Source organism: Grampus griseus (assembly GCF_964374135.1).
Source record: "Grampus griseus genome assembly, chromosome: 13".
NCBI lineage: Eukaryota > Metazoa > Chordata > Mammalia > Artiodactyla > Delphinidae > Grampus > Grampus griseus.
Genome location: NC_139007.1, coordinates 17,536,793 through 17,558,120, shown reverse-complemented (window position 1 = coordinate 17,558,120; position 21,328 = coordinate 17,536,793). Strand labels below are relative to the sequence as shown.

The 21,328-nt window shown below is 37.7% G+C and overlaps 1 protein-coding gene across 2 annotated transcripts in view; it reads left to right on the top strand.

Moving 5' to 3' along the window:
• Nucleotides 1–21,328, top strand: part of ME1 (malic enzyme 1) — a 192,965-nt gene that overhangs the window by 138,011 nt on the left and 33,626 nt on the right. For both annotated transcript variants that reach the window (XM_082668816.1, XM_082668815.1), the window contains exon 7: nt 9,443–9,552. In XM_082668816.1, the coding sequence (XP_082524942.1) occupies nt 9,443–9,552 (110 nt within the window). The remainder of the gene's footprint in view (nt 1–9,442; nt 9,553–21,328) is intronic.

The following is a 21,328-nucleotide window of genomic DNA, read 5'->3' as shown; positions in this document are numbered from 1 at the left end:
TACAACTTATTAGCAGTATGAACTCAACCATGGCCCTAATCTCTCTGAGCTCCAGTTCCTTCATGCATAAAATGGGTAATAACTACCTTCCTCCCTGGGCTGCTGAGAGTTAAAGGAGGGAATCCCTATAAATGTGGAGCACTGTGCCTGGCCCTTAGTAAGTGCCGTCACTGTAATTAGGGTTTTGTCCAATTTAACAATGCCACAAGAGAAAGTTCTCTGCAGTTTTTACATGTTAATTTTATGGGTGGTATTTCTGTTAACTTCTAAAACCATTTACACCCACTATTTTATGTGATATTTTGATCATAAAATAGTAGGTTCTTTTCATAGTCATGTAGAGTCCAATTGGCTAACGTCCTTGGGTTCCACTGCTTATAATTTCATAGCGACAAGGCTGGTTCAATCTGGAACAAAATATCCCTTCCATGGCTTTCTTTTATTATATGATGCAAGATGCTTGTATCACAAAATGAATTCAGGGTGCCTCTCCCTATATCTTTAGGACTCAAATCAGAGTTAATTACCAAGTAGAGAAAATTCACTAAATGAAAACTGATAGGCAGTATTCTCCAGGGGATGATTCTGAAATATCCTTTTGTAAATGATGAGGTATCTTGTGCACCCTTTTACTACCTATGCCTATTCCCAGACTTCACTTAGAAAACATTATAAATTCATAGCCTGACCACATTGTATCCTAAACACTGAAGGCAAGCCATATTGTGAGGATTTCATTTTAACCACAGAGAAATTGTAACCAGCCCCAAACCACAGGACCAAGTAAGTAGTAGGTCCAGGAATAGAACTGAGAAGGCTCTGATTCCTCCTCACATCCCGTAACCACAAGGTTCTGCTGCTTTGGTACATAATAACAGATCATCTGGTGCTGCTGGACCACAGTACATGACACATCAGGAGCAAACCATAGGACCCTGTCTGAAAACACGCAGCCTTTACTTTCTAAAGGGCTGCTTAGAAGCCAGAGAGGTGGGGAAGGAGCCATGATGAGCACCAGATGATTGTTGACTGATATTTGTGTTTGGGGTAAGCAGTTGCTACCACAGAGTTTGCCTCTCTGCTAAGGTTGTTTAAACAAAAACAAGGTAATGATTTATAGCCATGGAGATGCTTTTATTTGAGTTATGTTTAATCAAGATAGCTAAAGAGTGTCCTAGAATGGCATCGCGTCTATGAGAAGCGTAGACATTTTATGTTCCTTTCAAGAACTGGCCCACTCCCCATTTTACTTTAAAAGTTTTGTTTCTTTGCCTTTAGTTGATTTCCAGAGCACTGACATGGTTGTGTTGAAGTACTTGTCCTGCTGTATTGTTGCTGTGCGGGGAAGAAATTTGCCAGCCTCCTCACTGTGTCGTGCCGGAAGTATAGCTTACTTATCCTTACTATTTTATATGGATACAAATTACTTGTATTTACTTATATTTTGTTTTGTTATATCACAGATGTTTTTTTTTTTTCTGGGATTATTTCCTTTCTCTCTGAAATACACCCATTAGTAAAAGTCCTTTAGTAAAAGTCTTGGCTTTTATTTATCTAAAGGCGACTTTGTTTCAACCGTACTCTTGAAGAATAGCTTTGCTAGATATACGATTCTTGAATGAGATTTATTTTCTCTTAGGCTTTGGAGGGTATTATTTCACTGTTTATGGCTTCTATTGTTACTATTAAGTAATAGAAAATATCTAGTGATTATGGAGTACTTAGTGCCAATCTTCACACATTGAACATTGGCACTTATCGCTTCATTTAATCCTGATAATATACTTATGATAATATGCCATTGTTATTCTTATTTATTCTGAGGGAGAAACAGGCACAGTGACAGAATTTCATCCCAGGACCTCTGACTCTAGAGCCCATGTTTGTTTTGTTTTGTTTTTTAATTGAGGTGTAGTTGACATATAACATTATTTTAGTTTCAGGTGTTCAACATAATGATTCAGTATTTGTATACATTGCAAAATGATCACCACAGTAAGTCTAGTTAACATCCATCACCATACATAGTTACAAAAAAGTTTTTATCTTTCAAGATCTGCTCTCTTAGCAACTTTCAAATATGTAATACAATATTATTAACTATAGTCATCGTGCTGTACATTATATTCCCAGGACTTATTTACTTTACACCGTGACGTTTGTAGCCTTTGATCACCTTCACCCATTTCCCCACCCCCACCTCCACCCCCACCCCCTTCTCTGGCAGCCACCAAAAAGTTCTCTGTGTCTATGAACTTTTTTTTTCTTCTTGTTTGTTTGTTTTTAGATTCCATATATACGTGAGAGCATACGGTATTTGTCTTTCTCTGTCTTACTTATTTCACTTAGCATAATGCCCTCAATGTCCTTCCATGTTGTTATAAGTGGCAAGATTTCATTTATTTTTTATGCCCAAATAATATTCCATTGTGTATATATGCCATATTTTCTTTATCCATTCATCCATTGATGGACACTTAGGTTGTTTCCATTTCTTGGCTATTGTCAATAATGCTGCAGTGAACATGGGGGTGCAGATATTTTTTTGAATTAATATTTTCATTTTCTTCAAAGAAATACCCAGAAGTGGAGTTGCTGGATCATACAGTAGTTCTATTTTTAATTTTTTTTGAGGAACCTCCATACTGGTTTCCATAGTGGCTGCACCAATTTACATTCCCACCAACAGTGCAGGAGCGTTCCTTTTTTTCCACATCCTTGCCAACACTTGTTATTTTTATCTTTTTGATAAGATTCACTCTAACAGATATGAGGTGATATCTCATTGTGGTCTTGATTTGCATTTCTGTTGATTAGCGATGATTAGTGATGCTGAGCATCTTTTCATGTACCTATTGGCCATCTGTATGTCTTCTTAGAAAAATGTCTGTTCAGATCTGCCCATTTTTTAATTGGAGGGGTTTGGTTTTTTACTGTTGAGCAGAGTCTATGTTTTTAAACTGCTAACACAGCCAAGCAAATACTTAAAAAAGAAGAATGAGAGATAAATAATATTACTAAATATTAAAGTCACTTAAAAACTATAGTAGTTAAAATAGAGGCATTTTTCAGTGGATAGAGCGATTAGTAGATTAATCATTACTATTATAGGCTATCATTACCGAGCAGTACCAACATGCTGTGCCTGTTTTCTCATCTATAAGATGAGAATAATAATAGTGCCTGCCTCATAGAGTGGTTGTGAAGAATAAGTGAGTGTACACACACACACACACACACACACACACACACACACAGGTGTACACACACATATTATTAAAGGTTAAAAGATATTTGTTGTCGTTAGCCATAGTAAAATAAAAGAGAAAAGCACAGAAAACTGACTCTACTATGTATGAGAATATAGTATCTGATTACAGGTGATGAGGGGAAAAGATAGGCTATTAAGTAGATGGTGCTGGCAGAGTTGAGTGAATTATATAGAAGTCAGATGTTTTTATCTATATTTAAAAAAAAATCTACATCTAAACAGTGAAAAATAATACCAGCTGTAAAGGTTAATCATTTTCTATATCCATGACATCACTAGAGGAAATTTTTGATTAATAGTTAAAGGTGTGTGGAGAAGATTGTAATAAGCATGCCATCAAGGGCAGAAGCTGTAAGTAAGAAGATGGAAAGATCTGACTACATAAAAATTTAGAATTCCTTTTGTAAAAACAAACAGGAATGCTGTGTAAATGATTAATGACACAGTATGCTAGAGTAGGGAGGCCACATGCACCATATATAACAGGAAGTTAATATTCTTAATATGTGAAGAACTCTTATGAAATAATAAAGAAAAGACTGTAAAAATAGAAAAACAAACCAAAGACCATATAATCTTCCAGGAAGAATTACAAATGACCAATGGACATAGAAAAAGATGCTAAGGTTCATGAGTAATCAAAAAAAAAAGAAACAAAAGTTCAGGAAACAGTCTTCACCTTGAATTTTACAGTGATTTAAAAAGATAGACCTTCAGGGACATAGTAATAATATGTAAATAACTGCAATGGAAGAAAAACAGGTGATTTACAAAGTATTTTGTTAGATCAGAAGAAAGCGACCTCATCTACATTGTGATATCAGAATGTGGTAGTGTGAGACTGTCTTTGACGTATAGGCATACTATTAACAAGAAGTGAAAAGTGAGGGAAAGTTTGTCAGCCTCTCTTTTGAGAGGTTTGGGAGTAGGTGGAAAGAGAGATAAGTAACCATAGCTTTGGCTTTGTCTTGGTCAAGAGACATGGTTTTAAAATCAGAGAGTCCTGAGTCTCCTTGGAGACGGGAAGGAACCAGTAGAGAAGGAGAAATTGAAGCCGTTAGTGTAGAGAGGTAGAGTTGAGGCAGTAAGGTCTGTAGAGAGATTAGAAACAAGGAAGCAAGAATACATCTTGGAAGTGGAAGAAGAAAAGAAGTAAAAGCACACATATTTTTAAATGTGGGGGAGCTGAGCAAGTGAAGATTGTTCACTCTGCATGGCATTCATCTGAAGTAGTGGCTGGTAAGAGATGGAATGCTTGTGGGACAAGGGGAGTAAAAAATGGTTTGCAGAAGCTGCTCTGGCATCATGCTATTGACCAGTAAGCAATAGAAAACAAATATTGCAGGACTTGATTGAGGTCCTAGCTGAGACTCCATAGCATGGACTCGTGTGCTATCTAAGTGGAATGAGGGAGAGCAAGGGACCAGGGGCTGCTAGTGTTGCTGAAAACTCGGCGTCTGTGCACCAGTGGCGAATTGAATCTCAGAGACAGAGTTTTGGGTGAAGGAGGAAAGAATAGCTTTCTTGCTTTGCCAGTCAAAGGGGGACACAGAGGGCTCATGACCCTCAAAAACTATGTGTCCCAACCTAGGAGGATTTGGTGAGGAGTTTTCCAGCAGTGGTTCAAGGGCTGGGTTGCTGATAAGGATCAGAGTGTGTGCAGGTCCTGCACTCCTTTAATCTGGTCTCCTGTCGTCTCTTGATGAGCTTCTCTGGTTCCTTTCATCTGGCCTCAGGTGGTCTTCTCTGGAATGAAGGATGCTAACATCTTCCGTTTGTTGGGGGTTTTAGTTCTGTAAAGAGTTTAAGGATATTGTTATGTGTATGCCTTGAGGTGGAACCAGGACCTGCCCCAAGGCTGCACTATTGTTTCTTGACTGCTCCTCTCTTGTCTCTGCCTGCCCTCCCTTCCCTGATTAGCAACTGTTTGGACCTTGCCCTTTGGAACTCGGGGAAGTTCGTGGAGGCTGACGGCTATCCCGTACAAGAACAGGGAGGACAGAATCAGGGGACAGAAAGTTCTTCTATGCCCAGAAGCCCCACAGGATCCTGCTCCGTTTCACTAGGGGGATGGCCAGTGCGTGGATGGAGTAACTGTCTTCAGCATACAGAGGCGAAGCTAGGAAGAATGAACTCAGAGGAAAGGAAGGACCAAATGAAGAGTGGGTAGTGTGCTGGGGAAGGAGTTGGTGGAAGAGAGGGAAGACAGAACTAGGGGCAGAGAAGGAGAGTATTAGAGAATTTAAGATATTGGCAGTAGAACTTTTAGACCATTAACTTCTTATTCATATTTTATTAGTCTTTTTGCTCATACGGGAATTTTCTAATGCTGCTTGTTTGAATTAAAATATTACTTCTTTTAAAGGCCTCAAGGACTACTATAGAAAATCTTCTGAACAAATAATTAACATTTCCAAAATCACTCTGATAGAAAAGAAAAGAGGAAAGTATACGGGAAAGAATTTTAAAGTGCTGGTGGAAAACATAGCAGTTTCTTAGGAATTTGTTTTCTTAGGTAACTGTAGAAAATATTTTCAAAGGAGGGGCAAATAAATATGAATAAAAATTATAAGAATAACTGTGATTTACATGATTTAAATTCCTGTTTGTATTTGGGAATTCAACCAAAAGAGAAAAATGTGTTAACGTCTTATAGCACTAAATGAATTTTTTGAAAAATCTTGGTTTGCCTAGGCTAACCTTTTTACCTCTGTTAATAGAAACTATTGATATTGAAAACGTCTATAACCTACTTAGTGCCAACTCTTTAAAAAGTAACATGAAACGAACTTGATTTTGTTTCTTGCTAAATAAAAGAGAAATTCTAGAATAAAAGTCATGTCTATTTAAATAATAGAAAGATTATACTTTTTTTGAACCAGTAAGAAAAACACAAAACACTAGAACTTCTGGAATTTGGGCAAATAAAGGGAAATACCTACTCTGATGCAACTCATTCAAAGCAACTGATAGTCATAGTATTCGGCAGTACAGATTATTAACCGAACCAATTATTCTTATTGAATGAAATGAATTTTTGCTTACATATTATATTCACTTGATCTTCTCTCTACTGAAGTAGTACTGTATGAAAGAGTTTTAAGTCTCTCAGGAAGCTTTTGATCTAGTTGATGAGACATCTACATGCTAGTAGTTTTAGACCCCTCGTAACCGGTATAGAAAATATTTGCCGATTCAAGAGTGACGGTGATTTGCAGTGGCAGTGCATTAATAAAGACATGGGAAGGAGACGGACATGGCGTGTTTGAGAGAGGAGAGAAGTGGTTCAGTGGGGAAGGGACTTACCCTGCAATATAGGGAGAGAGAAGGCAATTGAAAAGATAAAATGTGATTATAGATCCTTGAGTTTAAGGAATTTGAGCGTCATCAACAGAGCAATCCACTCTCTGAATTTTGAGCAAGGGAGTAGCTGGCGGAAGTTATTGTTTTACAAAACTTTGGTGGCTCTATGTCATATGTTTGAGGGAGACAAGGAGAAGCAGAGACCAGTAGACTTTTTGCAGTCCTAGCAGGAGCGAGACTAATTTCTTTGGCTGTGATAATATTTAAATAGTAGAAATGATAGAAAATGGTAATTAACTGAATATGGTGGGTTAAAAAGGAAATAGTAAAATAATAGCTTCAGTCTTTGGGTCTCTGAGACATGGAAATATATGCTTCCATCATAGAAAAAAAATTGTTGGAGTTGAGAGTCAAGAGCCTACTTGACTTTGGAAATGTTCTGTGAAGATGATTGAGTTTCAATAAGCAATTTAGGTTGGAAATACAGAATAGATAATCTATAAGAAGGTGTTGGTTTAAGTCTTGAGGAGACAGACTTCACCATGAAGAGGTAGGGCCATCATAAATGTTAAACAACCAAACCTATGCTTAGCAGCTCTCTATTAACTGTTGGTTTGCAACAAAACATAACCCCTAAAGACTAGTCAGTCTTTTCACTAGTTTATTATTCTGATTAAATTTTACAAAACTTTTCTGTTACAGAGCTCCTTATTTTTAGTTTTAGAACTCAGCGTTGTTCAAAGGTATATACTTAAAGGTATATATAATAATCTACAGGTTAACAGAAAGGAATCAATCATAAACTTAAAGCTTAGCTTAAACATCAGGCTCTACCACATCATCAGGCAGACTTGAGTGCAGATCTCCCCTCCCCAGCTTACCTGGTGCCCAAGGCTATCCTCATCTATAAAACTGCACCCTGAGATTAAATGAGGAAATATCTATAAATTACATTCATCCAACAAATATTTGCTGAGCACTTATGGGTATTATGGAAATGTAATGAGTTTAATTTTGGACTTTTCAACTTGAGGTACGTTCAAGTGAAATTATCCAGCTGGTCATGAGATTTACAAGTCTGGAGTTCACAGGAGTAGAGTAGAAACATACCTTTGGGAGTCACTGTATATAATTGGTGATTAAAAGTATGAGTAGGATTGAGATTCTGTCAGGCCGGACGGACGCGCACACACACACACACATACACCATGTAGTAGACCAAGGACAGAGTCATGGGAAACACCAATGTTTTAAGTGCTAAGAACTCCCTAAGGGAGAAAGAAGAAGAAATGATCAGTAGTTTAGGAGAAGGCACAGAAAAGCGCGATATCACAGAAGCCTAGGGAATAGAGTTTCAAGGAAAAAGGTAAACAGAAATAGTGGCAATGCAGCAAAGAGCCCTGGTAAATTAGGGATGCGAAACAGTGTTTCTTGGATTTTTAGTTCGGAGACATTCTAATTTTAGAGCAGCAAGTTTAGCAGAGTCGTGAGGACAGAAGGTAAATGACAGGGGATGGAGAAATAATGTAAACTGTAAACTAATATTTCATATACCTTAAGTGGAAAGGATAGGAAAAACATGGGGTGGAGAAAGAACTTTTTCCCTCTAATGAGAAGCTCCAAGTCAGTTATCAAAAAAGAGGAAGGAACTTATCCAGAAGAAGGAGTTGTAAATAGGAGAGAGGGAGCTAATTAAGAAGGAAGTGTTGGGAACGTGGGCAGCAGCGGTGAGTTACCTTAAACAGGAAGAGGAACGCCTTGTTGACTGATGCCTGCAAGGTAGCGCTAAAGATAGAGATGGGAGATGGGAGATGCGGTGGGAGGAGAATAGTTGAGGGAGATCACACATTATGCCCTCACTATGCCAGGAAGTAGGAGACAGGTGAAGAGGTCAAGATTTAAAAGGATTGGTGAAGATTAGGAATAGCCTTTGGGTGCAATAGCAGTGGAAGCTGACCAAAGACAAAAGGAATCATAAATATGGCAGCAGTGGGAGTCTAGCCGAGGTTGGAGACCATACATCTCTAAATCACCTAGCAAGGATGGCCATGGCTATAAGGCTTTCTCTGGCAACTCTCAGATACTTGGGGTATCAATGGTGTTAATTTCCCTTGTCTTGGATGTACAGGCCATAGATGATCATAAGAATAAAGGGTCAAACCAGTAAGTTAATTTCAGGAATAAAAATCTGTGCTGTATACTTCAAAGCTCAAAGCTTTTCGGTGTTTGGTTATGGCTATAGAACAAACACCAGAATCCTAGGCTAGAATGTTTAAGGTTTCCAACATAAGATTCTGACCGTGTCTCTCACTGCACCCTTACGTGCACCGAACACGACATTTCGGCCGAATGGGGCTTCTTGCTAATTTTTGAATGATTTTTTTTCTCTCCTAACTTTCACTTCAGTTACTTTGCTTCTGCTGTTTACTCAGCTTGTAGAACCTTACATCTCTACTTTTGAAATCATGACGTGATTAAAAACTCAGTTCATTTGTTACCTGGTTTGTAACCCCAGTCAGGAGTGATATGTGGCTTCTCAACATCTGTTATCCCTTGTTTGTACCACTTTCATATTACTTTTCATTTATTTCAAAATAATTTCTACTAACTTTTAAATTCCTTGACTGCAGGGTACCATATTTTTGCCATCTTTGTAGTATTTCACAGTGCCAATGCAATGCTTTTTCCTGTAGTAAGCATGTAGTAAATATTTACTGAACAGACATTGTATTATATATTTATACTAAGTAGCAAGATAGGACCTTTAAAAGAAAATAATGTTTTGCCTTTTCTATAGTCTAATTTTCAAGGTTTATTTTTAAACGTTATTTCATTAACCTCTTCTAATGTGAATATTTTGTCCCATAGGTATGGCATGAATTGCCTTATTCAGTTTGAAGATTTTGCCAATATAAATGCATTTCGGCTCCTGAAAAAGTATCAAAACCAGTACTGCACATTCAATGATGATATTCAAGGTAATCAGATTTTCACTGCATGTAGATCAAGATCAACATGTCCTGATATTAGTTTGTAATTTTATAATGATTCAAATTCAGTAAATTTGCACTGGATACTGATTAAATGCCAGGGATTATGCTTGATGATTTCACACATTATTTCTCATTTAATTTTACGTATTTGAGAAAAGTACTCTGTGACTTCAGAATGTACCATATTACGTGTGAGCTAGAGAACAGGTGCCCTAAAATCTGATAAAATCCCCAGTGATTATGGCTAAACAAAGAATAAAATGTATGAAAATATATTATTCATTGTTTAAAATGAAGACTGTATATTTTTCTCTCTTCAGCCTTCATCTCCGTCAGTTTTCTGAGCTTAGAGATCAGTCACAGTTTCTGAGCTTTACCCCAGCAGAAGCTGCCTTTGTATACAGTGTGTACCGCGGTTTCCTGTTTGTCTTTGATTGATTGTAGATGCTTGGCTACCAGCTTTTGTCTAAGTTACTTGTTTTGTTTCTCACTAAGCCTTTTTTTGCAACTCTCTCTAGATCCACCCCCCCTGCACCAACCCACCTCCCCAAATCCGAAACCTTCCAATGAGAATCTTACTCTTCCTGTTTCATTAAGGGCAGGTAGAATAAAAGCGCAGGCAGAGATCCAAAGGAGGAAGACCATAGTAAGTTCTGGCAACCCGAAAGAAGATCACAAATGGCTTCCATTCCACTCATCGCAGTGAACATTTTTCAGTGTTGACCTTACTTGGATTCTCAGCAGCATTTAACATTGTAGACCCCACTGTCTTCCTTGAAATACTCTCTTCCGTCAACTTCCGTGTCACATGCCCCTGCTGACTTGCTTCCTACCTCTTTGAATTTTCACCCTTTTTTTTTTCCAGGTTCATCCCTCTCTGACTAGCTATTAAGTGCCAGAACACTGCAACACTCAGTCCCAGGCCCTTTTCTCTTTGTTCTATTATATCTTAGGTATATACTGCAAGGCCATCCATCCCACTAGCAGATTTATATATTTAGCCCAGACTTCTTTGAATTCCGGGTCCATATACCCATCTGGTTATTTAAAATTTCCTCTGGGATGTCTCAAAGTTATCTCATACTCAACCTCCCCACCATCAAACTCTTATTTCCCCACCAACCTCAGCCTTCTTCGTGTGTTCTCCTTCTCCGTGAATTCCTGATGTCTCTCTCTTCTTCATCTCTCCCTGCCAAATACACTCCATCACTCATCCTCCTGATTTTCTGTTGTAAAAGTCTGTCTCTTCCACAGATTCCTCTCCATTAACCTAAGGTAAGTTACCATCATCTCTCCTAAATAATGGGCATTTTCTAAGAAATCTATCCACGTTTACTGTTGCTTCCCCTTCTTATGTGTTCTCTCCATAGTATGACTGCAGTTTGCCAGATGTAGACATAGGAGCTGAGAATTTTGTGACAAGCCAAAGTTTTCTTTTTGCCGTAGATATCTAGTCATATCATCCGTTCCATAAAATACTTGAATGGTTTTCCATTGCACTTAAGATGAAAGGTGAAAGTCATAAATATGGTCCAAAATGCATGGTCTGGTCCCTACCCGTCTCTCCAACCTCATTTTTTTTTTTTGCCATTCTAGCCATCACCGTCTTTTTCAGGTCCAAACATAAGCCAGACTTCTTCCTGTCACAGGGTCTATTCAAATGCTGATCCATCCTCCTAGAATACTCTTCCCTCCCCTCTTCAAATCTCTTCTCAATCATGACATTCCTCAGGAGAATCTTCTGGATCCTTGTGCTAAGTCAAATCTACCTATCATAGGCTTGCATAGCCCTACTTATTTTTCCCTTGTTGAACTTATCACAGAAACAGTTCTATATATTTATGTAATTAAAAAAATTAATATCTCCCTCCCCACTAAACTTTAAGCTCTGTGAAGGACAAGAATATGTCTGTTTTGTTCATCACCTTGTCATTAATACAGTGCCCAGCCCATAGAAGGTACTTAATGTTAATGAAATGAATAACTGTAACACATCCAAAGCAGGAGTTAGCAAACTACAGCCTATGGGCCAAATCCAGCCCACTGTCTGTTTTTGTAAAGTTTTCTTGCCACACAGCCATGCCCATTTGTTTATGTATTATTTATGATTGCTTTTGTAAGTCTGGGGCAGACATCATGTGACCGCAAACCCTAAAATACTTACTATCTGGCCATGTACAGAAAGAGTTTGGCAACCTCTGGTCTAAAAAGAATTGGTGAGGGTCGAACTAAGGAATTAGGTTGGCTAAGGTAGGCGTGCATTTTGGAGAGAACCCTTTCACTGTTTTCAGTGTAGAGACTAAATTCATTGGGAGCAAACCTAAAGGCTGTTGCTGTAGTCCAAATGCATGGTGATGGTGCCTGGTTCTGGGAAAATGCCAGTGAAGACTAAGAAATAGATGAGTAGTTGTTGATGATGAGGGTGAGGAAATGGCCAAGGATAGAGCCTAGGTGTTTGCCTTGAAGAACGGGTAGAATGGGAAAGCAGTAACTAAGAATGAGAAAATGAGAGGCATTATAACATATAGATGTTAAGAACTCTGGGGTCAGACTGACTTGCTTTGCTCCTTCTTCATTGGCTGTGGACTTTGATCAATTGACTTCACCTCTCTGAGTTTTAATTTCTCATCTATGGCAGGAAGTTATATAATAGCTTCTATTTTTTTCTTCGGAAATGAGAGGATTAGAAGTTTGATGAGGGTAAAGGGAATTTGAAAGAGCTGCTGTAGAGGACTAGAGAGCCATCTGACCATGAAACACAAAAGGATTCAGTAGTGGTGCCGAGGGTCCACTGAAGTTGAAAACCACAAACATACCATGACCCCAGGCTGAGCAGCTTGAGTGCAAGAGCTTAGGAGTAGGCAAGGCCAGGATGGTCAGTTGGGTTTATCTATGCTGGGTATTTTATGTATTTGTGCAGAGAAAGGACAACGGGATAAGAGTTAAGGTTAAAGTATGACCATAGCACTAAGTTGGATAGAGAAGGAAGTGAAGATATAAGGACGAGTGGATAGGGCCAAAGGGCTAGATTCCCATGAAATTAAACAATAGGTATAATGGGGATAATTGAGTAAAGAACTGGAAAGGTAGGAGATTGCGACCATGATGAGTGAGCTATTCTAATGTAGTTCTTCCAAGAAGGATTAGTTCTGAGAGATGAACCAAGATGAAACTTAGGAGGAATGTAGCCAAAGTGGAGTAAGATGAATGCCGTTGGAAATGAGGCGGTCAAAGAAAAGCTTACATGTAAAATGAGGATGATAATATTTCTCTCGTAGAGTTTATATTGTGGACAAAATAGTTATTTGTGAAAATACTATCAGCTGAAATATACTTTATAATTTTTAAAATTGACTATGCTTGAGTTCTTTAGTATAACATAGCTATGTAAATATAGTGTATTTAAAGATAATGAGTCTCTTTTTACGTTTTGAGGCACACTAACGGAATTGGTCTACTCTTTCTTTTCCTAAAATCCTTTGTGATGTTAATTACATTATTACTTTATTGCCGTCTTCATGACAAAGATCTTTATGTTATTTCAACTTCATTTTCTTCTTTTTGTATTCATTTTTTTGAGTGTTTATTTATAAGAAGTGAATATGTGGAGGATTTCAGAAAGGAAATGAAGACAGTCTAATTTTAATGTGCTATAACCCTAACTTGAAGATATAATATATAATGATAGAGTGCCTCTGATGCTACAGACATAGGCTTTGTAGATCAGTGTCTATAAGTCACTTATCAGTTCATTTTGTAGTAGTCTCTAAAGTAGCCACCAGTTAACTGTTGAACACAACTGTCCTGTCCTTTCTTTAATGGTCTATATCTTTTGATTTTGTGGGTCTCACAGAAATGTCTGTATAGACGTTAAAGACCAGCATTGCACAGTTTTGAATCATTTTACAGAATAAATAGGTATCAGAATTCAGTTTAGGGAAAAGAACGCTAAATCCAAATCATCAAACAAAATGAGCGATTAGGAATTAGGGTCAGCATTTCTGTCAACTGTGGCCAAGAATTTAGGGGTCACAGCTTGGGCTGCATCAGCATTAAAGTCAGGAGCACAGGAAATCTGAGGCAGATGCCAGGCCAAGCCAAGAGCACTGCATGTGGAGCTGCCCTGAGAATCCACAGCGGAACATTTCCCCCAGCAGATCACCCCTATGGAGCATTAAATAACTGGTTTTCACCTCAGCTAATCTGCCTAAAGTATAATCTGCACACACACAGTCTACATATTTCCACATTTTAGGGTCCTACCGCCTTAGCCAACAGAAAGTTACGTTTGAGAAAAGTGGGTCTAATCTCTGACTAGACAAAACTTGGGGCAAGTTATTGGGGTTCTGACTAGAAATGACCAAACTGTTTTGTGCTTTCTCCATACCAAAATAGTGTCCTTAGTGACACATCTTCCCCATACGTTTCTATTTTACCTTTTTAACCTTATGTTTTTACTATTTTGCCCACAGATGTCATACTTTCCTCACTGTGGGCATAGAAATTGCATTCTAGTGCCAACAAAAATAATTACATAACTATTACAGCCTTACCATGTAAATAAATGCTTTTACACTGGGCCTTTGGGGGAACTTTCTTTCTTTCTTTTTTTTTCTTTTTTAACAGATGTGTTATTTAAATTTATTAGCATTTTATGAAAAGTATTTGATTTTTAAAAATACTTAAATTCTACTATATTAATGATCTAAAATAATCTTAAATGATAGAGATTTTAGTTCAAAATTTATTTAGACCTTAATGCATTCTAATTATAAATTATTGCTAACTAGAAGAAGTGTGCAAATTAGCTATTAAGAAATGGAAATTACGGGACTTCCCTGGCGGTCCAGTGGTTAAGACTTCACCTTCCAATGCAGGGGGTGCGGGTTCGATCCCACATGCCTCGCGACCAAAAACCCAAAACATAAAACAGAAGCAATATTGTAACAAATGCAATAAAGACTTTAAAAATGGTCCACATTAAAAAAAAAAGAATTTTAAGAAAAGAAAGAAAACAGAAATGGAGATTTCATAATATAATCTGGAGACCATCAGAATTCAACAAATTCAGATCAAAAGAATAAGGTCTTATCCTTTGGTCTTTAAAATCAGCTGCAGGGCTTCCCTGGTGGTGCAGTGGTTGAGAGTCCGCCTGCCGATGCAGGGGACACGGGTTCGTGCCCCGGTCCGGGAGGATCCCACATGCCGCAGAGCAGCTGGGCCCATGAGCCATGGCCGCTGAGCCTGCGTGTCCGGAGCCTGTGCTCCGCAGTGGGAAAGGCCACAACAGTGAGAGGCCCGCGTACCGCAAAAAAAAAAAAAAAAAAAAAAAATCAGCTGCGAAAAGAGATTTTTCTTCCCATAATACCCTCTCTGGAATAGCTATTCTCTAACTTGACATTCTAAGTAATTTACATAGAAATTTTTGCCATAATGAACTAGCTTGTTAGGATTTTTGAAAATAAGGTAAATGTAGCCTAATCTTATACCAAATGCTTTGATAATTGAAAAGATCAAAGTCAGACATGGTAGAACAGACATTTCAAACGAAGGAATACCATTGGCCTGAAAACATGTTTTAAAGTTTAACCACACCAAGATTTAAAAAGCGTATTAAACAGCAGATGACAAACTCATGTTCTGTATCAAGCTGGCAAAGATTTTTATTGTAATCCCAACTGTTAATGATGCTTTAGGAAAATGAACACTCTTGTACATCGATGTTGGGAATATAAATTGGTACAACTCTTGGGGTGGCAATACATGTCACCGATCTTAATATTATGCAGAGCTTTGATCCAAGAATTCTGTTTTTAGAAATTTATCCTCTGCAGACGAAGGTGTGCAAAACAAATATACAGGGATATTTAGCTAGTTAGTTTACATATTTGTTTATTTTCAAAATGAGATGTGATTGACATATAACACTGTATTAATTTTAGGTGTACAGCTTAATGGTTTGATACACGTATGTATTGCTAAATGATCACCACAATAAGTTAACATCCATCACCACACATAGTTATTTTTTTCTTGTGATAAGAACTTTGAAGATCTACTCTTGTGCCAACTTTCAGTGTACAATATAGTATTATTAACTTAGTCACCATGATGTACATTACACTCCCAGAACTTATTTATCTTCTAACTGGAAGTCTGTGCCTTTGACTCCCTGTACCCATTTTGTACAACTGCCACCAGTCTGTTCCCTGTATCTATGTGTTTGTTTTTTGTTTTAGATTCCACATATAAGGGAGATAGAGTATTTGTCTTTCACTGTCTGACTTGTTTCACTTAGCATAGTGCCCTCACGGTTCATCCCTGTTGTCACAAAAGATAGAATTTCTTACCTTTTAGTGGTTGAATAATATTCATATATATATATCTACTTCACATTTTCTTTACCCATTCATTTGTCATTGGACACTTGGGTTGTTTCCACGTCTTGGCAATTGTAAATAATGCTACAGTGAACATAGGGGTGCATGTATCTTTTCAAGACGGTGATTTCGTTTCCTGCAGAGAAATAATGCAGAAGTGGAATTGCTGGGTCACACAGTAATTCTAGTTTTAATTTTTTGAGGAACCTCCATACTGTTTTTGGAAAACACATAGAGGCTGCACCAATTTACATTCCCACCAGCAGTGCACCAGGATTCTTTTTTTTCTACATCCTTGACAACATGTGTTATTTTTTGTCTTTTTTTTTTTAATACCAGAAATTAAGTTTATTCAGGAAGAGCAGAGGAATTGCAATTTGGGAAATGCATCCTGTAGCAAATTACAGGAGGGTCCCTTGTCTTTTTGATAATAGCCATTCAGACAGGTGTGAGGTAATATCCCATTCTGGTTTTGAATGGCATTCCCCTGATGGTTAGTGAGGTCTTGCCCATTTGTATGTCTTCTCTGGAAGAATGTCTATTCAGATAAAGATATTTATTGTGATGTTATGTTTAATGGCAAAAATCAGAAAGCCTCTAAATACCCAAAGATACAGGTTTGGTTAAATAAGTTATCACAGGTTCATCCTATAGGATATTACAACTATACAAAATAATATTTTAAAATATATTGTTGATATGGCACGATAGTCACAAAATATTCTTAGGGGATAAAAATATGTTAAGTATGTTAAAATAATAAGCATGGCATGAGATTTTTTTAAATTAATTTTTATTGGAATATAGTTGATTAACAATGTTGGGTTAGTTTCAGATGTACAGCAAAATGAATCAGTTATACATATATCCACTCTTTTTTAGATTCTATTCCCATGAAATATTTTTCTATAAAGTTTTCTTGAATTTGCATATATCAGGTAGAGAAAGAACTTGTAAGAATGTACATCAGAATGTTGAAAACTACGGTACCTAGACAATGGGATTATAGGTGACATATTTATTATTATATTATTTATTATTCCTGCCAGTGTCAACTTTCTGCCAGTATTCTTCAAGCCAAGTAGGGAAAGAATAAACTTTCATTTAGTCTTCTTATTTTGAGTATGGTACCGTTGCACCATTATCCCTGGAACCTTACAATTATGTCTGGTGCCTTACAGTCCGGAGACCCTCTTTAGAAAATAAACCTCTAGGGGCTTCCCTGGTGGCGCAGTGGTTGAGAGTCCGCCTGCCGATGCAGGGGACGTGGGTTCGTGCCCCGGTCCGGGAAGATCCCACGTGCTGTGGAGCAGCTGGGCCCGTGAGCCATGGCCGCTGAGCCCGCGCATCCGGAGCCTGTGCTCCGCAACGGGAGAGGCCACAGCAGTGAGAGGCCCGCGTACCGCAAAAAAAAAAAGAAAAGAAACCTCTAGTTTCTTTCTAAATCTCCAGGGTGTGGGAGAGTCAACTGTGTGCCGACAGGAGAGGGAAGTGGATCTGGGTTCAGACAACTTCTTAACAGATTTTTGAGCAGCTTCCTGTGTGTATCCTCTCTTTTATCCCCACTTCCAGAGGTACTTGGTGCCTCCTACACTCAGGCCCTCAGGACCGGGGTAGGTACCCTGGACCTCTCACATTCACCCCTCAGGACCGGGGTAGGTGCCCAGGACCTCTCACATTCACCCCTCAGGACCAGGGTAGGTACCCTGGACCTCTCACATTCACCCCTCAGGACCGGGGTAGGTGCCCTGGACCTCTCACATTCACCCCTCAGGACCGGGGTAGGTGCCCAGGACCTCTCACATTCACCCCTCAGGACCGGGGTAGGTGCCCTAAACGCCTCAGTCTGTGTGCTTAAACACATTTATTCATCCTCCTCCTGCCTCTAGTTCTTGTTCTTCACCTGATCTATTTATCTAGTAAAGCACTGTAATAATTGGATTATACATAAGTCTTCTCTACTAGTTTTATATAGTAAGTCTAATCAGATTTAATAAATGAATTGCATTAGTAGAAGTGATTCTTTGATAAAAGGTAAGACTGATATTTAATAACCACAGCAAAGGGACAGCATAAATGGTGACTTAATGTTAAAGTTGTAATGTACACAAAGACAATAGAAGTTTCTACACTTTTAAGATTGACCCTTTAGTATCTCGCTAACAATGTTAAATGTTAAGTACTCTTTAAAAGTGATAGTGACGTAAGCGGGAAGAGATAATGGGAACATATGTATATATATAACTGATTCATTTTGTAAAAAAAAAAAAAAAAAAGAAAGAAGACCCAATGCAGCCATAAATAAACAAACAAATAAATAAATAAATAATCTCCTCCTGGTGGGAGAGGATTCAGCATTAAAAAAAAAAAAAAAAAAAGTGATAGTACAAAGATAAACTTTAACCTGTCTTTGATTTCCTAAAAGTTTAGTTTTCGGTCTCAAAGCAGAAGTTACTTTGGAACAATTTAATGTGGAGACTCACATTTTTATGTAATATCAACTTGCCACATTTACTCCCTTGATTGCAATGAAATTTAAATCCAGGCAGTATCAGGCGGTAGGACCAGGTTATGTAGAAGAAGCATGTTCCAGTTCACCTTTTGGTAGTGCTAAATATTTCCAATTTTGTTAATTAATTCTGTAAAGAGAAGTTTAGATGTTTCATTATGTCCTCAGGAAATATTATAAAATATATTTTTAAAATTTATTTATTTATTTTTGGCTGCGTTGGGTCTTCGTTGCTGTGCGCAGGTTTTCTCTAGTTGCGGCGAGTGGGGGCTTCTCTTGTTGCGGAGCACGGGCTCTAGGCGCGCATGCTTCAGTAGTTGTGGCACGTGGGCTCTAGAGAGCAAGCTCAGCAGTTGTGGCACACGGGCTTAGTTGCTCCGCGGCATGTGGGATCTTCCCGGACCAGGGCTCGAACCCATGTCTCCTGCGTTGGCAGGTGGATTCTTAACCGCTGCATCACCAGGGAATCCCCATAAAATATACTTTTAAATATAAGGCTCTGATATCCAGTGTAGATAGAGACTTATTTTGCCTTATTTGGGGTAATATGTCTGAACTTAAAACATTTTGAGTTTTAGTGCAGAATGATGTAGCATAACCATATAAAAATATCACACATTATAGCCAGTATCTTTTGGAATATTTTATTCTGTCTATCCTTAAATGCCCAATTCTATTTAAAAATCAAAACAATAGTATAGACACAGTGATTGTTGATGATACTTCAACTTTGACTCTTCAGCTGGTTAAATCTTGGGGTGCTGGTAGAATCTGTAGAGACCCTTCAAGTTACAGAATCTCAGAGTTGGAAGGGAGCTTAGAGTCCCTTAAATCCAAACTTCTGGCCAATGTAGAGACAGTTTGAGATGCTATTTGTGAATAAGTGTTCATCTAGTGTCTGGATAGCTGTACCTCTCTAATTAAAATTCTCTTTTCATCTGTTTAACAACTCTAGTCAATCTATCTTATTGTATGAAGCAAGTACCATTCTAAACCTGCCATGGTATCTTTCTTACGTAGATCAGCGCCTTATTTTTACACAGGCTTTCATCATAAATAATATATAGAAGAGTGACCTTTGTGTGATGTGTGACTTAATTGCAATTCATAATGTGTAGCATGGCGGCTCAAAATTGCAAGCATTTTATACTTGTGTTCCTAAATAAAAAACATGCAAGAGACACACAGCTCTTCAATAATTAATCATTTATTGTGACCTTACTTGTGACTACCAAATTCTATAAGAAAGAAGCAAACAACCAAAAAATTCAAAAGAACAAATCTACTGATGGTGCAATGTTTAATGCATCTTTGGTATTTGGCATACATAACGCTTCATCATTGTGTCACTCTTCAAACCTATTCTAATCTATGTTTTTTGGTTTGTTTTTATTTTTTTAACTAAATGAGAGTGTTTAAAGTTTCACTAGGCTTTACTACCCAGCTGAGTGATCTAGGAATCATAGGTAGAATGTTACTTTAGAGGAGTAAATTGTAGATACAACAGGGAGGTACTGCAGGAAGCTTCAGACTTATATTTCAGACGTGAACCATGAAGGAATTGAGCCATGTAATTATGTTCAAAGCAAAAGAACTGCTCTGTGATCTGTGAAAGCTTATATGGCAAAGCAGTAAAATTAGAACTGGTGAAGTTTCTACTACCATGAGGCATGATGAGGAAAGCTCAGTTTTTATCCTAAATGATTTTTACATTAATTTTGTCCAGTGTCTTTGGGATTCACCAGTGATTTATCATAGGTAGGAAGCTGATTAAAGACTGCATCAACATCAGTTTTTCGTTGCTATTAACTGTTAATTTTTCCAGTTGAAAATTAAAACATTTAAATTTTCTAATAGCACTTAGTATTTTTTGATCTCATATAATACAGTGATTTTACAGCTGAGCAAACTGATAAACACAATGATTTCTCTAAATTCATTCAGCTAGTAAACAGGTTGAGCTGGAAATCCACCTAAGAATCCAAACCCCATGTTCTTTTTTATTTATTGACCTATTTATCTATCTATCTATTTATTTATTTTAAAATTGAAGTATAGTTGATTTACAATGTTGTGTTAACTACTGCTGTGCAGAAAAGTGATTCAGTTTGAATATATATACATTCTTTTTTAAAAATATTCTTTTCCATTATGGTTTATCATAGGATATTGAATACAGTTCTCTGTGCTATACAGAAGGACCTTGTTGTTTATCCATCCTATATATAAAAGCTTACCTCTGCTAAACCCAACCTCCCACTCCTAATTTATCCCTCCCCCTCCACCTTTCCCCCCTGGGAACCATAACTTTGTTTTCTACATCTGTGACTCTATTTCTGTTTTGTAAATAACTTCATTTGTATCATTTTTTTAGATTCCGTATATAAGTGATGTCATATGATATTTGTCTTTCTCTTTCTGACTTACTTCACTTAGTATGATAATCTCTGGTTGCATCCATGTTGCTGCAAATGGCATTATTTCATTCTTTTTGTGGCCGAGTAATATTCCATTGTATATACATATATACCACACCTTCTTTATCCATTCTTCTGTCAGTGGACATTTAGATTGTTTTTATATCTTGGCTATTGTGAATAGTGCTGCTAGGAACATAGGGGTGCATGAATCTTTTTGAATTATAGTTTTTTCTGGATATATGCCCAGGAGTGGGATTGCTGGATCCTATGGTAGCTCTATTTTTAGTTTTCTGAGGAACCTCCATACTGTTTTCCACAGTGGCTGCACCAACTTACATTCCCACCAACAGTGTAGGAGGGTTCCCTCTTCTCCACATCCTCTCCAGCAGGTTCTTAGTCACTGCATCACCAAATTCAGCCACAGAACCTTCTTTTTTGGAAAGTTTTCAACA